This window comes from Uloborus diversus, chromosome 2, assembly GCF_026930045.1.
Source record: "Uloborus diversus isolate 005 chromosome 2, Udiv.v.3.1, whole genome shotgun sequence".
Classification (NCBI taxonomy): Eukaryota; Metazoa; Arthropoda; class Arachnida; order Araneae; family Uloboridae; genus Uloborus; species Uloborus diversus.
Window position 1 is genome coordinate 182,318,384 of NC_072732.1, and position 14,423 is coordinate 182,332,806.

The 14,423-nt window shown below is 32.6% G+C and overlaps 1 protein-coding gene across 2 annotated transcripts in view; it reads right to left on the minus strand.

Moving 5' to 3' along the window:
* Positions 1 to 591: 591 nt before the first annotated feature.
* Positions 592 to 14,423, minus strand: part of LOC129216191 (uncharacterized) — a 38,370-nt gene continuing 24,538 nt past the window's right edge. For both annotated transcript variants that reach the window (XM_054850372.1, XM_054850373.1), the window contains 5 exons: positions 10,983 to 11,033; positions 8,608 to 8,654; positions 5,351 to 5,485; positions 3,083 to 3,254; positions 592 to 652 (listed from right to left, as the gene is read on the minus strand). In XM_054850372.1, coding sequence (XP_054706347.1) covers positions 602 to 652; positions 3,083 to 3,254; positions 5,351 to 5,485; positions 8,608 to 8,654; positions 10,983 to 11,033 — 456 coding nt within the window. In that variant the 3' untranslated portion in view covers positions 592 to 601. The remainder of the gene's footprint in view (positions 653 to 3,082; positions 3,255 to 5,350; positions 5,486 to 8,607; positions 8,655 to 10,982; positions 11,034 to 14,423) is intronic.

A 14,423-nucleotide genomic window follows, 5' to 3' on the forward strand; every position in this document is an offset into this window, starting at 1 on the left:
TAAGTAATACAACTTAATTTGAAAAAATAAACAAAATAATAACTTGCATATTATAAAAACACACATCTTACACATGTTAAGAAATGTGCCAAACATAAAGATTCATAGAGAAAGAATACTTTTGAATAGTATCATTTTACTTAATTTGAAATCAAAGCATTGATTTGAATAAGCAGAAAACCAATCCTTTAATTTCCCCATCCAAGTAATATTCATTTAATTTTAATTCAATGTAAATTATCCAAAAATGTTAGTATCTCAAAATTATCTAAAATTTTATACAGACGAACACCCAGAAAAGTTTTGGGGGTAATAACACCTCATGGATCCCTAGGTTTTTAGCCATGCTGACAATTTTAATACGGTACTCAATACACATATTGTTATGAAACAAGCTAAAAGAAAATTTTGATTGCAACACTTAGCATTAAGAGCTTTTGTCTTACATTAGTTTAGCTTCACTACAACTCCTTGTCTTAAAACTCACAATATTTTGCATTGACAAGGGATTACTTGCAGCCCTAACCTAACTAACACATCAAAAAAATTGACTTTGAATTTGTGTATCAAAATGTTAGATACTAATAAGCACATAAACAACTCACCCAGCCAACATGAGATCTTTTGCACCAGAATCAAAATCTTGCTCAACCTGTTAAAAAAAGGAGGTTTTTCAGTTTATTACTGCATTGTGTGTAGAATCTAATTCTGCAAACAATGTATTTCTATTTAAAAAATTCCATTATAATTATTTACAAGTGTTATAAGGGTGGGAGTGCCAGCTTTTGTATATCCAAGACAAATGTTTTTACACACTCCTGCAAAATAGTGATGTTGTGTTTGGGTTAGTTTGTATGTAGGCAAATCAAATAAAAATGGTAATTTGCCTGTAACACTGCTGTTATTAATAAATCTGAGAAAAAGCTTAGCTAGTAAGCTGGCACAACTGTCTGAAGAAGGGTTTTTGTGGATGCTGTTTCAGTAAACCATGTAGTAATGGGCTGTTTCAGTACACCATGAGTAAGCAAACGGTGCACACGTCTGTTGCGTAACTCATCATTAGAGACGTACCGAGTACTCGGTAATTACTCGGTACTCGACATACTCGGCCAATTTGCCGAGTACTCGGTACTCGGCCAAATTCTGATCAGATACTCGGCCAATACCGAGTAGTTGCAAAAAATTGAATATTGTCCAAGACAGATACCAAAATTTATATTAAAAAAAAGGCAAGCATTATATTCTGCAAAAATTTACAATTAAAATTTATAAGTCAAATTTAAATTTTGAGAATAATGAAGTTTGTTATGCTTCAATGATATAAATCTTTCTTTTAATGTCCCCAAAGTTTATTAAACTTGTTTATTAAAAATTATGCAAAAAAAGGCAAGTATAGAAAATATGGAATTTTTATATTAAAAATGGATATTTGATACAAACAAAAATTAGTTATAAAAAATATAAAAATTCCTTTGCTTAAAAAATTAAAGGAAATAAAACAATGTTAAAAGCACAGTGTAGGAACACTGCAGATACGTGTTTTGGAAGTTACAAGGAATTCCTTTTTCTATGCACAAAATGGGAGCTCGTGGATTTAAAGGCATCCGACAAAAGTTGGATTTTTTTGTTGAATGTCTTTACCTTCTCTAGCTCACATGTTATGCACTGAAAAAGACATTCCTTGTAAGGGGGGGGGGGGGGAACATGTGTCTGCAGTGTTCTTGCACATTTGTTTTATCTCCTTTAAAAAAATATTTATGTTTGGCAGACTAGAACTATAATTGATTGATATACAGTGAAACCCCTCCTAACGGACACCCCTCTTATGCGGACAATTTTTAATTCCCCAGTTCCAATGCAAATAACATTATTAAACCCCTGTCCTGCAGACACCTCTCTATTGCGGACAAAAAAAATTGTCCTGTTAGTGTCCGCATTAGAGGGATTTTACTGTAATTTGTTTTAATTCCAACTTGATTAACCATACCTTTTATTTATTTATTTTTAATTTTAAAAATCATTTTTTGGCAAAATTTTTGACAAACAAAATTGTTTATATAATGCATAATTAAATTTCACCAGGAATTTAATTTTAAAAACTATTATATGGACAAGGAGGTCTATACTACTATTCCAATAAGTTCAAAATTCATCACATGTGTGTCGGTGGTTCTTGTTAAAACATAATTGGTACTTGGTAACTCGGCCAAGTTGTGAAAGGCCGAGTACTCGGTAACTCGGTACTCGGCCGAGTAGTGAAAGGCCGAGTACTCGGTACTCGGCTACTCGGCCAAAGTGCTACTCGGTACGTCTCTACTCATCATTATAAAATTTGTAGCTAAGGTGGGCACCAAACTTCCTGAAATTTTGAGATTGCTTCACACACAGCTTGTTGAAGAAACACTTTCATGAACTCAAGTGTTTGAGTGGGTTAAAGTATTTGTGGCAGAAATTGGAGCTGTGCAAAACGAGCCTCATGAAAGAGAATGCAGGAAAGCATCACTGCAGTAAACATTGTTGCCATCATTAATATTATTGCAGAAGAACAATAAATGGTTAATGCAATTACTGTCGCTTTTTGGATGAAGCAAAACCTACGTATCCCAACAAGCGAAGTCGGCAACCGATATGTGACATCGTTCCTAAAAATGCACGACCCGCAAACTGCCGCTATAATGAAGGAGAAAGTTATGGAAATTTATTGAGCACTTCTGAGACACCCTCTGTACAGTTTAAGTTTAGATTTATCACCTGTGACAACCATATGTTTGGATCACTCAAACAAGACCTAGGAGGATAGCGGTTTAATAATTATTCAAGGGTAGAAGTGATTGTGTGCAACTGGCTCTGCACTCCCCCCCCCTCCCTCCCCTCTTCTTGCTATCATTGATGGCATCAAAAACTTGCCCCAATATATTGTAGAAAATATTTATCAAAGAAAGCAATATAAAAACTGATCGCTTTGTGTATGTAGATTTGGGTTTATGTAATAAAATTTTTAAAAAATATTTTACACTTATATTTGGTTTGTCCTTGTATAAAGTGTGTTGTGTGTGTGCGTAAATGCAAACTGAAAACTTACCCGAGATGTATCTTCCACAAAGGCATAACTCAGAGGCAGCATGGAAAGTGATTCAGCAGCTGGGTCGAAAAAGAGGAAGATCTTGCAATTAGACAGCAACATTGGTAAATGCGACATCATTTCTTTTGAGGCAAGAACCTTCTTGGAAAGATTGGGTCCAACCTGAACTTTTCTGCAAAAAAAAAATCGAGGATATAGCTTTTAGTGCTTGTTTAAACTTAAAATACTCTTTTCAAAGTATAAAATATTGCAACAAGAAGACCCAGTCTGATACAATGCATACCAGATTTCTTGCAGAACATTATTTTCCGTTGATACAAGTAACGAAGTTATGCTTGTTTCGACTGAAGATATTATCAGCCCTGTACAATCACCCCTACAACCTGAAGAAGAATTATTAACTTAGCAGACATAATTTAATAGCTGACTTTTGAAGTAGCTGCAGAAGAAATTGGACTATCGGGATATACTCGAGCAGCTAAAATTTGAAAAGCAATGATATTTAGGAGTGATTAGATGAATTATGTGAATGTTTACAATATAAGGAGCAGGCCAAAAGCATTCTATTAAAACTCTACTTCAGATGTAATGGAAAATTTTTTATTTAATTAAAGATTCAAAAACTATATACCAGATTGAATTATACATACATGTGTAGTAAAATATTACATTATTTTGCTAATAAATATAAATTTGAAAAAAATATTAAAACCCTCATTTCAAAGTTATAAGAGCAAATTAAAATCATAACTTTTATAGCTGGTCCTTTTAACCTGGGAGGATGCACAGGGGTCATTTTATGACCCAAAGCTTCTGCAAATAGTAATTGCCAAAAAAACTAGCCACTGGTACTTCTTATCAGTAGCTGAGTTTGGTCCCAACCTTTCGGTAGCAGTTTGAACGGATTTGGGCATATGTGCTCCACTAAAACAAGTTTGGTCAGTTACTGGGGTCATTAAATGATCATGTGCATTCTACTGTTTGATCTACAGACCAACTATTTTGAATGACTAATATGGTTATTTCGTTTATATCCCTTCAATATTAAAGCTACTTCATATAAATAGTAATACCAATGCTATACGCGAAAGAAATAGGTCGTTTTCGAACACTTTTTGCTGAAATTGAATTAAATAACTGTTTCATCAATGAAGAATATGGAGCTAAAGATTTTTTAGAAGAGAAATTCTTAGACCATGAAAACTTCAGAAAATATGATACAGTTGATAAAGGATGGAAATGAAATTCTTTAAGTAAAATGAATAACTCTGATTTTTTTTATTGCAAATTATGATATAAAATGGAGAAATGTGAGACGAGATTGCCTTGAATGTAGCGATTTCTTTTTTCTTTTTTTTTAGTTTTAATAAAAAGAGAAACATTTTTAGCATTAATTCTACAAGTTCATGCATCAAAAATACCAGTTACAGCATTATAGTTTGTTATAAGGTTTGTAAAACTCACATAAAGCATTATTTGCTGTGCGTCTGAACTTGATTTAAAGAACAAAATGTAGAAATGCTTTCATTATTAGTGCAATGTAAAGCTCATTTATAAATCACACTTATGTCTAAAATTCAATTTTAATGTCGAAAATTATATGACAATACAGTTTTACCAGAAACAAGTCAAAAAATAATGTTTTTATTAGCATATGACTGGGTTTTGATCTGGGGTCATTCAATGACCCCCGCACGTCTTAACTTTTGCCCAGGAAGCGCGCATTCTCCCGGGTTAAGAAAATAACGTAAAACAATATATTTCACACTGACAGACAGAGCAAGAGTCTGCAATAGGTATGGCTGCAAATTAAGCCACTTCTCCTCAATTGCTCAATAAAATTGGTCCTTGAAAAATACAGTCGGCCATTTGCCTACATTTCGCTTGCTAAGGTTTTAAACAGGATTTATGTTTAGAATTTTAGTAGGACATCTGATAGTTGTGTTGTAGTTTTTTAATCAGAGTTATGTATTAACATGTTTTAAACACAAAACTGGCAACACATTATTATTCATGTAGCTCGTGTTTTATAAATATTGTAATAATAGAATTTAGAGTCTCTAATAGAGGCACTTCTGCCATGTAGCTAATAAATTACATTACGTCGAGATACATTACTTCTCAGAATTCTTGCATGAATAATTAAGTACTTATTTTAGAAAAAAGAAGTAAATGCTGTTAAAATGGAATTTCAGTCTTTTGGGAAAGGAAAATTTTCATTTAGACAGCCCTTTTGTAATGTTAGAGGGAATCAACAGCAATACTCACTTTGTCGAAAACATTTTCACAAGGCAATGCAAAGATTGACCAACGTCTTCAGCTGTAACTTCTTTATCCGACTCTACAACCGGTATGATATCCACAAAGTGTCGCCGACAATGCCTCGCCAAATCAAGCAGAGCCCTGTAAAATACCAAAAAAGATGAACAGTGAAAAATGCAAGGTCTGGAATGATTTAAATCAAATGATTACTTACAATCTCTCTTTAATCATATTTTTTATTATGTAGGGGAGAGTGTTGTACCTTGGGACGTTTGTACTTTGGGACTAGGGTTTCCAATTGCAAAATCCCGATCCTGATTCTTGTATGGTATTAAGCGGGATTAATCCCACGGGATTGAGAGCCAAAATCCGCAAAAAATTTCCATGCAAACATTTTTCACTACTTTCACAAGCAGGGATGGCATTTCAGCATTTCATTTGGGGGATCGAACTTCTCAAATATGTATTACCACAGTGCAGTCACAAACACCCATTAGCTAACAGGAAGTGGTCATAAAATCAGTTTAATATGAATAAAAATTAGTATTTAGAAACAATTAAAATTTTGATTCACTTTCTAATAAGTTATCATACGAAACATCTCGATACTAAAGTTATAATACCTTTTGGGAAAGTTTTAATGCATGATTTTTGGATGTCGGAAGAGTGGGAAATCGTGTTGCTAAATCTATCAGTGCCCAGTGTTATGCAGTTTTGCCAGTACAGCTAAGTAGAAAAGATGGTGAAAAAGCTCATGCCTTTTAGCATGTATGACTTCGTTTGAATTTTTTGCCCATTGTGCTTCGAAAATAATTCTTTAACCTCCTAAAACACAAAAAAAAATCGTTCTCTACTAGCTCAGCTGATTGGAATAGTTAAAAAATAATTGAAGTAGCAAAGTTTTGTATGAAAACATTTTTTATACCTTGCTCTTCAAAATCACCCAGGCAACTTCAAAAATTGTGAAGGGCTTAATTTTTCATCATTGAATAATCTAGTCTTGTCGGAACTCTCAGCTTCAATGAGATGTCATCTGCCTCCACCTGTTATTCAGTACTCCAGAATGACGAGTCCATAACATGGGCGAAACTGCAGTCTCTGGATGTGATAATCGGTATTGTCGGTATATTGCGTTTAATTTTTCTTGCCTCATGCTAAAAATTTTAGTCATGATTGAAACATTTAATTTTGTTTTCAAAATCCAATCGAGATAATATAGAGCAAACCATATGGAAAAATATTTATCATCAAATCTTGTGTTAATTTCAATCGAAACTGAATCTATTATTTCATACAAAATATGAAAAAAATCAACGTTTGACATGTGGGTTATGGTTTTTTTTTTTTCACTTTTTTAAAATTGGCTCGAAGGAAGAATTGTTTTGAAGAGTTTTACCCTTGACTGAAATATACATCTATATAAAATCTATTTTCAGTTTCAATTGTAGATCGAACTATGGTAGTATGTACGCACAGATCAATTGTAGATTGAACTGTGGCTTGAATAGTCCGAAAATTAAGGGTAGCAGATTGAAGATGCTTTGATAAAGTAAAGCATTTTTCAAAAACTTTCCTCAATACAAATTGAATAAAAATTCAAAAAGGTGATACATGCTAAAAGGGCATGAGCTTTTTCACAATTGAAAGAATCGTTTTGCAGTAATTCTTCCAGTCATCAAATCATTTTGAAGTTATGAAGAAATGTTTTTATGGTTTTAACTCTTGAAGACCACCTTGTGTCACTCCGAGATTGCATAATTATAGAGCCTCATAAAAGGTATTTGTTGATACTTTTTTTTATTATTATTCAGCAATCACATGCATTTTTAAGAAGTTTCCATGCAAGCATATAATGCATTGAGCAGCTGAGACGTGTTTCTAGCAGAAGAAAGCGATGAACAATCATTGAATAAATATACACTTAAAAAATGAGCGTAAAAGTGAATGTAAAATACCAAGGAATTTTCTTGTGAAAACCTTGCAGCCACACCACTTTGTACAAGCCTCTCATATTTGACAGACCATCGTTACACTGGGCACACAAGTATGAAATATTTAACCTATATGAGGAAATGTCTTCTTTAGTCAAAATTAACCATGGTTCTCGATCAGCTTTCTATGTTCTGAAAAGGCCAGAAAATACTTCATGAATTTCTAAGTCGTCATCCAAATAACGAAAAACACTTTTTCTAGTCTGGAAATGTGTCGAGTTTCATCAAATAGTTACTGAGAACCAGCAAGATTTTTTTATTGAACATTGACTTCCGACTTACATAAACTGAATTCACCCATTTTCTATCATTCTAGTCAAAAAATTTGGGGGTGCGACCACCCGCTCTAAACACCCCTATTTGCCACCCCTGTTCACAAGTTTGAATCACCTTCATTGTATATCTGCATGAAGAGCAAGAAAAACTCTGTGCCTCATATGATGAATGGTGGATTTATCGTTTAAGAACAAAATAAACATTGAGTAAAGTGAGCTAAGGTAATTGCATATCCTAATTTTCAAAGATCCGTTTCAGGAGGATACTGCTCTGTTAAAAAATCTTGCACATTTACCAAATTTTTAAGGTTTATTTTCAGGTCTCTTAAGGTTTTCAAGCATATATTATGGCAATTAAACCACAAGCAGAAGCTTTAAGATCTCTTTTAAGGCACTTTTAAAGATCGCACTTGCCCCAGTGCAGCGATAAGTATGCAAAAATTGAAGCCACATGCTGGGTGGTTACAAGAAATTCCTTGTTCAATGCAAAGAAAAAAGTGAGTTTATGGATGCAAAGACATCTTACAAAAGAACAAAGTCTGCATTTTTTTAAGAGTTTGTGCTTTTTATGTTTAACGCTGTTGCTTATACTTACACATTTTAGCAAAGGTATGTTTATTTCTTATGTTTGCTTTAAATGGCTTACAGCTTTTTACTTTTAAGTGGTGATTAGTTCCTTCCTTGATTTTTGATAGGTTAATTTTAGACTTCATGTCAACCCCACCTTTGGGTATACAACCCTGCAATTTGTTTTTTTCACAAGTTTGCAGAACTTACACAAGTTTTTTTCTTAATGGAGAAAATTTGAGTGGTCTCAAAACAATTACATGGAAGATTTATCCTACCTCACTACTTTATTTAACTAAAAATGCTTACCACTGAGGATGAGTTTTGATTTTCTTACTACAAATAATAGACAATTAGATTTTTGTTCCTTTTGAAATTGGACATTAGTTCTGTCAGCATCTGATTCTTACTGCACTAATAGGATACTTACCGATTTGAGAAAGGAAAGCCACTCTCCAGATTGTAACAACAGTGAAGCTGGAAAAAAAAAAATAAGAAAATCAGAATATGTTTAAGACATACATTATTGCATGAGCGCCCATATGAGGGGGGGCAAGTGGGGGAGTGGGGCTCAAGGGCTCCCCCCCCCCTTAGAAATTAGAACTTCCTTGCTTTTAGAACTTTTTTCTTTGCAAAAATGTAAAAACATTTTCTCTCCAGCCATTAATGAATAAGTCATTAACAATTTCAAATTTGAATAGCTCTAATCTGTACTGAAATCAGTTTCGATGGGGAAAATACCATGCTAAACCATGGGGAAAGTATCTGAGCCCCTCCCCCCCCCCCCCTTAAAATTTTGCATATGGAAGCCCATGCATTATTATCAAATCTGTACACAGCAAGAAAGGGAAAAAAACCATACCTTGTCGACAAAAGTCAGAGACAAGATAACCATGGTTTTCATTATTTACATGACAAAATAGAAATGTGTTAGTTTTGCTTGCATGATTCTCCATGTTACTTGTTACTTGCCATATAAGTAACAGCGTACCATCATTTGCTCAAGTCGATTCAAAAACTAATACTATTAAAAAGCGAGTATCAATCTATGCTGCTAGCTATCTATGTCAGCCTAACTTCTTCCGAACGCTAGAGAATTGACGATCAAACCAGCTATCCATTGATTCATAATTTTCCTGTTATGTTTAGCAAGATTTCGTTTTTCTACAACTTTAACTAAGAGATACTAATTAACACATAAATTTTTGGCAATGTTTCATTCGCTTCAAAATTACCAATTGTCTGTTGCTAAAATCTTGCTATTAAGTTGCTTTTAAGAAAACGGAACTACAAAGTACTTGACCTTGATGCAATAGTTCATGGTTGAAGAGAGAAGTTCGACACTGTGCATGGAAAAATGGAATTAATATACTGTTGATTCAGGGATGCCCAAGTAGAGGAGTCATGACGAAGGATGGGCCATTGAAATTTTCCGGGGATCTTTTAACAATACTTTCCTTCTTAAGGGGGGGGGGGTGATATTTAAGGGGGTGCACCATTGTTCTTAAAAGGGATGGGCATCCCTGTGCTGATTGATTAATGTTAACCGCAGAGGTCATGGAGCAGACTATGCTATTGAAATGTTCAACGGGGGTGTTTTAAGGGGTATTTTTCCCCTTTATGGAAGGCAGAGCAATAAAACTTGCATGATTCTTGAGTATAATAAATTAGAGATGAATTTATGAGCAGAGATGATAATTATTTTTCAATATCAGAGAGAAAATTAGCAAAATATATCCGTTTTTGGTGCAGTAATTATACAGGTAATTCACTACTTCAGCAAGTTGTACACACACATTGTATGTCATGCAATGCTTAGCTCTATTGCAGGTTATAGTTGAATATCTCCTTAGTTTTGGTTCAGAAACAGTTGACATGCATTCTGGTACCGACAAGGGAACAGTATAAACTTGTTTTCAAAGAAAAAATGGCATAATTCTCAGTCATTGACTAAGCAACACTTATGAGACTTTCTGGTACTCATTGGTAATTTTCTTAAATAGTGTTAGTTTTAAATTCTTATGACAAGTTTGGTGTCCAAGTGTGAAGAAGTCTGAATTTAGTTCTAATATTTAAAAACGAGCATGGATATTTTCTGGTTTCTGTCTGATACACTGAGATTTACAAATGTTTTAAAAATTAGAGCCGCATCATTATATTTGGCGCTCTCGACATATATAAGAACCAAGTTTCAATTTTTTTCTGGGAGAAAAAAGTTTATACCATCCTTCCATGAGTGACAATGGGCATAGCCAGATAAGGGCAGGGAGAGGCAACCGCCTCTTCTGACTGACTCCCACGCTGTCTCCAAATGTATCCAAAGACAATTTTAAATTGCAGTTTTAGGACTTCAATTTCAAAAAATGTCCATAGCCACTTTTTTAAGCCCTTTTCCAGCCACGTTATAAAATGCTATTTTAAGGGAAGAGGGGGATTATCATTTCAAAATAATTTTTCCGAGGTCCACACAGGGGAAGGGGCAACTAAAAACCACTATCTTGTTGCTCCTATGCTTGCCTCCCCCTAACTGGAATCCTGACTACGCCCATGTGAGTGCCTCAAATCCATGTAGTTGTCTGGCTGAATATATTTTGAAAAAAAAATTTTTTTTTTTTTGCAAAAGGCCAGGTGGAAAAAATAACTTCCACTAAGACACCAACAACACTTCTGCAAAGTGCACTTTTCTGATGCTGAAAGGGATAAAATTATGACAAATGTTCAAAAACAAAACAAAAAGTAAGGCATATATTGAGCACTAAATCACAATGATTTATCTGCCGCATCTCACTGAGCAAAAACACTTACTTGCCTTAATTTCAATAAAGACATGACCTTTATGTAGCCCTTTAATGTTTCCTGGGAACAGAAAGAAATCAGTTTTAGATTTTTATACAAAAATGTTCATTTAGCTCTAGAAAATGTTTGATACTTTCTAGGAATTTTGCACTTTTATGTTAACAAAAGCAATACACAAAAAATATGCTTTTTAATTTAAAATTCAGAAATACTGCATAAAATTTCGAAAAACTTGGAAACTGATCGCTTTGAATATAAAAATTTCTTTGAAAACTATTTTTCAGTAACATATAGATATATACCAGTTTATATGACTGAAGTTAATTCTAAACATTTTTTATTTAACAAAGCTGCTGATTCAATAAAGCAAAATTATTTGAATTCAATTTAAGTCAAACAAGAAGACATATCCTTAAAAGTATCCATTTGTTAAAAGTCTTTATTCTTTGATTATTAAAAAAAAAAAAAAAAAAACAGTATGGAAAAGCAATTACAAAATTCAAACTTTAATTCAATTGTACTTTGAAAAGATTACCTATTGTTGATTGCTTAGAAGGGGCTGTAATTAATTTGAAAACCTTTTTATCAATGTCATAAGTAGAGAAGCGTCGAATACGATATTTTGCCAATTACCGAATTTGCTTAAAATTCGAACCAAATATTTGGTCGAATACCAAATGCTTCATTAAAAAACTTTAACTGTAATATTTGAATTTTAACCAACCTGAAAGAGAAAATTTTTATCTATTTTGGAAAATACAAATGTATTTCCATTTAACATGTGAAATTCATTTACATTATATATAAATATAATTATTAATTTTAAATAAATCATTCTAAAATCAAGAACAAATTTGTTTAGTAAACGACTAATTTGGTTTATGTTTGTCTGCAACTCTGCATACACAGATAATTAATTTATTTCCGCATGATTTGATAACTGTTAATCAGGATAACATGTTGTGCCATAAATAAAGAATCTTGCAGTTACCTTCTACACAAATACAAAATGCAAGTCGCCGAAAATATCTTTAAATTACAATCTCTTTTAGTGAATTTCTTGTACCTTAGTCTCTGCGGTAATTGATAAAGAATCTTCAAACTTTTTATCAGAATGATTTTTTTTAATTAGGTTTTATAGTTACTAATAAATTAATTAATTGGATAATAAATAAAAGGAACTCTTCTGTAACTTTAATTTATGAAAAAATAAAATATATTTGTTTGCCAATCATGGTGGTAACAAAATCCTGGAAAAAAAGTTCCCTGATAATTACCTGATTTAGCTCCAAAAATTTCCCTGATTTTATAACTGTGGCAAGCAGTAGATTTTAGTTTGAAAAGTATGAGGAAAAACAGCAGATTTTTACATCAGAAAACAAGAAAGAAAACAGTAAGATTAACATTCAAAATTGGAAGACTAGGCTTTATTAATTGAATTTTGACTGGTTCATCATTTAACTTGTGATATTTCAAAAATTGCACTCAAAATAATTAGAAAATTTCAGTTAAACATTTCTGGATTGAGGTTTTAATGAAAATAAACAACTTTTATTTACAAGCTTTGAAAAGAAATATCAGGGGAAACTTCAGAGGTTTGGTGGTTAAAAATTATATTTTTCCCTGACATTTTGAGACATTTTAAAAATATCATGATAATCCCCTGATTTTTTCCAGAAATTAAAATTTCCCTGAGAATTCCCTGACTTTCAGGTTTTCCAGTTTGTGTTACCACCATGCCAATTATCGAGCATTTAAATTTGTTTACTATTCAGTAGCTGAATATTGAAGTATTTGGCAGAACCAAATGTTTAGTTTGTCCACCGAATATGCAGCATACTGAATACCAACTAAATGTTCGGGGCATCTTTAGTCATATGTTTCTGAAAATGTTACATCTTTATTTGTAACATATTATTAACTTACATTAGCATTCTCACAAAGATAAAACACCACAACATGAGCTGCATTTCCATGAAATGAATATCATTTTACATGAAAAGTTTTTAGTGTTAACTGAAAAGAGGCCCTGGTCTAATTTCTTTGACAATAAAAAATTTTAAGGTTTATTCTCAAGCTACATGGTAAAGTTGTGCTGTACAAAATTTTTATGTGATAATAACTGATAATTCTGCTACAAAATTAATAAATTTCAAATACAAATTTGATAAAAGAATGAAATAGTCATTTTTATTTTTTCCAATACTAGGGGGCTACGCAACCTGCTTGCTGACGCTCACCAACCCCCGAAGTTTGCTTCTCAATCTTATTTGATTTGCACAGATTCAAATCGTCAATTGAAAAAAAAAATAGTAAAAATGCATTATGAGTTTCCCTTGGAACAAAAAGCACCCTTTCCACGGGTTTCAAAATAACTTGTACCAACTTGCACAGCCGTGAAGGCTAAGGGTCTCATGAGCATTCATAGCTGCCAACCTCAAGATAAAAAAAATAGGAGCACTTAAGGGAAAAAATAGGAGCAATGAGGGTTAAAATAGGAGCACCAAATCGTGGCCTGTGCTAAACCTTCCTTCTGTATTGTAAGCTTCTATCTAAGCACCATTACAATGCGTTTCTGAATTTTCATGTTAGATTTTCAACAAAACTACAACCAAGTTCAAAATACAATTATTTTACATTAAAAAAGCATCATTACGTAGGTACATATTGAAAAATAAAAAAAACATGATTACTGTTTGATTTAATAAAACTGCAACCCTTTAAAATATTATTTTATACATATCCGACATCTATTGAAAATGCATTGCATAAGAACATATTCAAGATTTAAAATAAAAAAAAATAATAATAATAAAAAAACACAATTACTTCTTATACTTGGAAGTAAAGCAACTTCATAGTAAAGGTCAAGACTCGGAAATCTTCTAAGTGGCCAGTGGCCACTAGACTCCAAAAACTTAGTGGCCACCACTGTCGCTAAGTTTTGAAACACAAACTGGAGGGGGGATGGGGCAGTTATTACAACTTTCATTTAAAAAATAGATGAATAGGACTTCGCACATTCTAAAATAAAGTTATTCAATACTTTTTTTGTACATGGAAAATTCAAGTTAAAATGCGTTTCTGATTTATTAAAATAAAAAATAAATAAATAAATAAATGAGAAGTCAGCGGAAACCTTCATTTTAGATGAAATAGTTTCAGCTTATAACAAAGCCTCCGAGGCAAAAAGGATCAAATACAGATAAAATTTCCCTTTCAAAAAAATAATTAAAAAAAAAAAGAAAAGAAAAACTAACTTTTTGCCTTTTGTTATTTTCAATAGTTTGCATTGAGACAAACAACCAATTCTGTTTTTGGAAACTTAGGCTATTAATAGTCTTGTCTACTTCCATCTTGCAAATGACCAAACATGGTAACAATGCGAAAAATTTAAGATGATAGATTTTTGAATTTGTTGCATTAAAAGTAATTATAAATAATTAATAA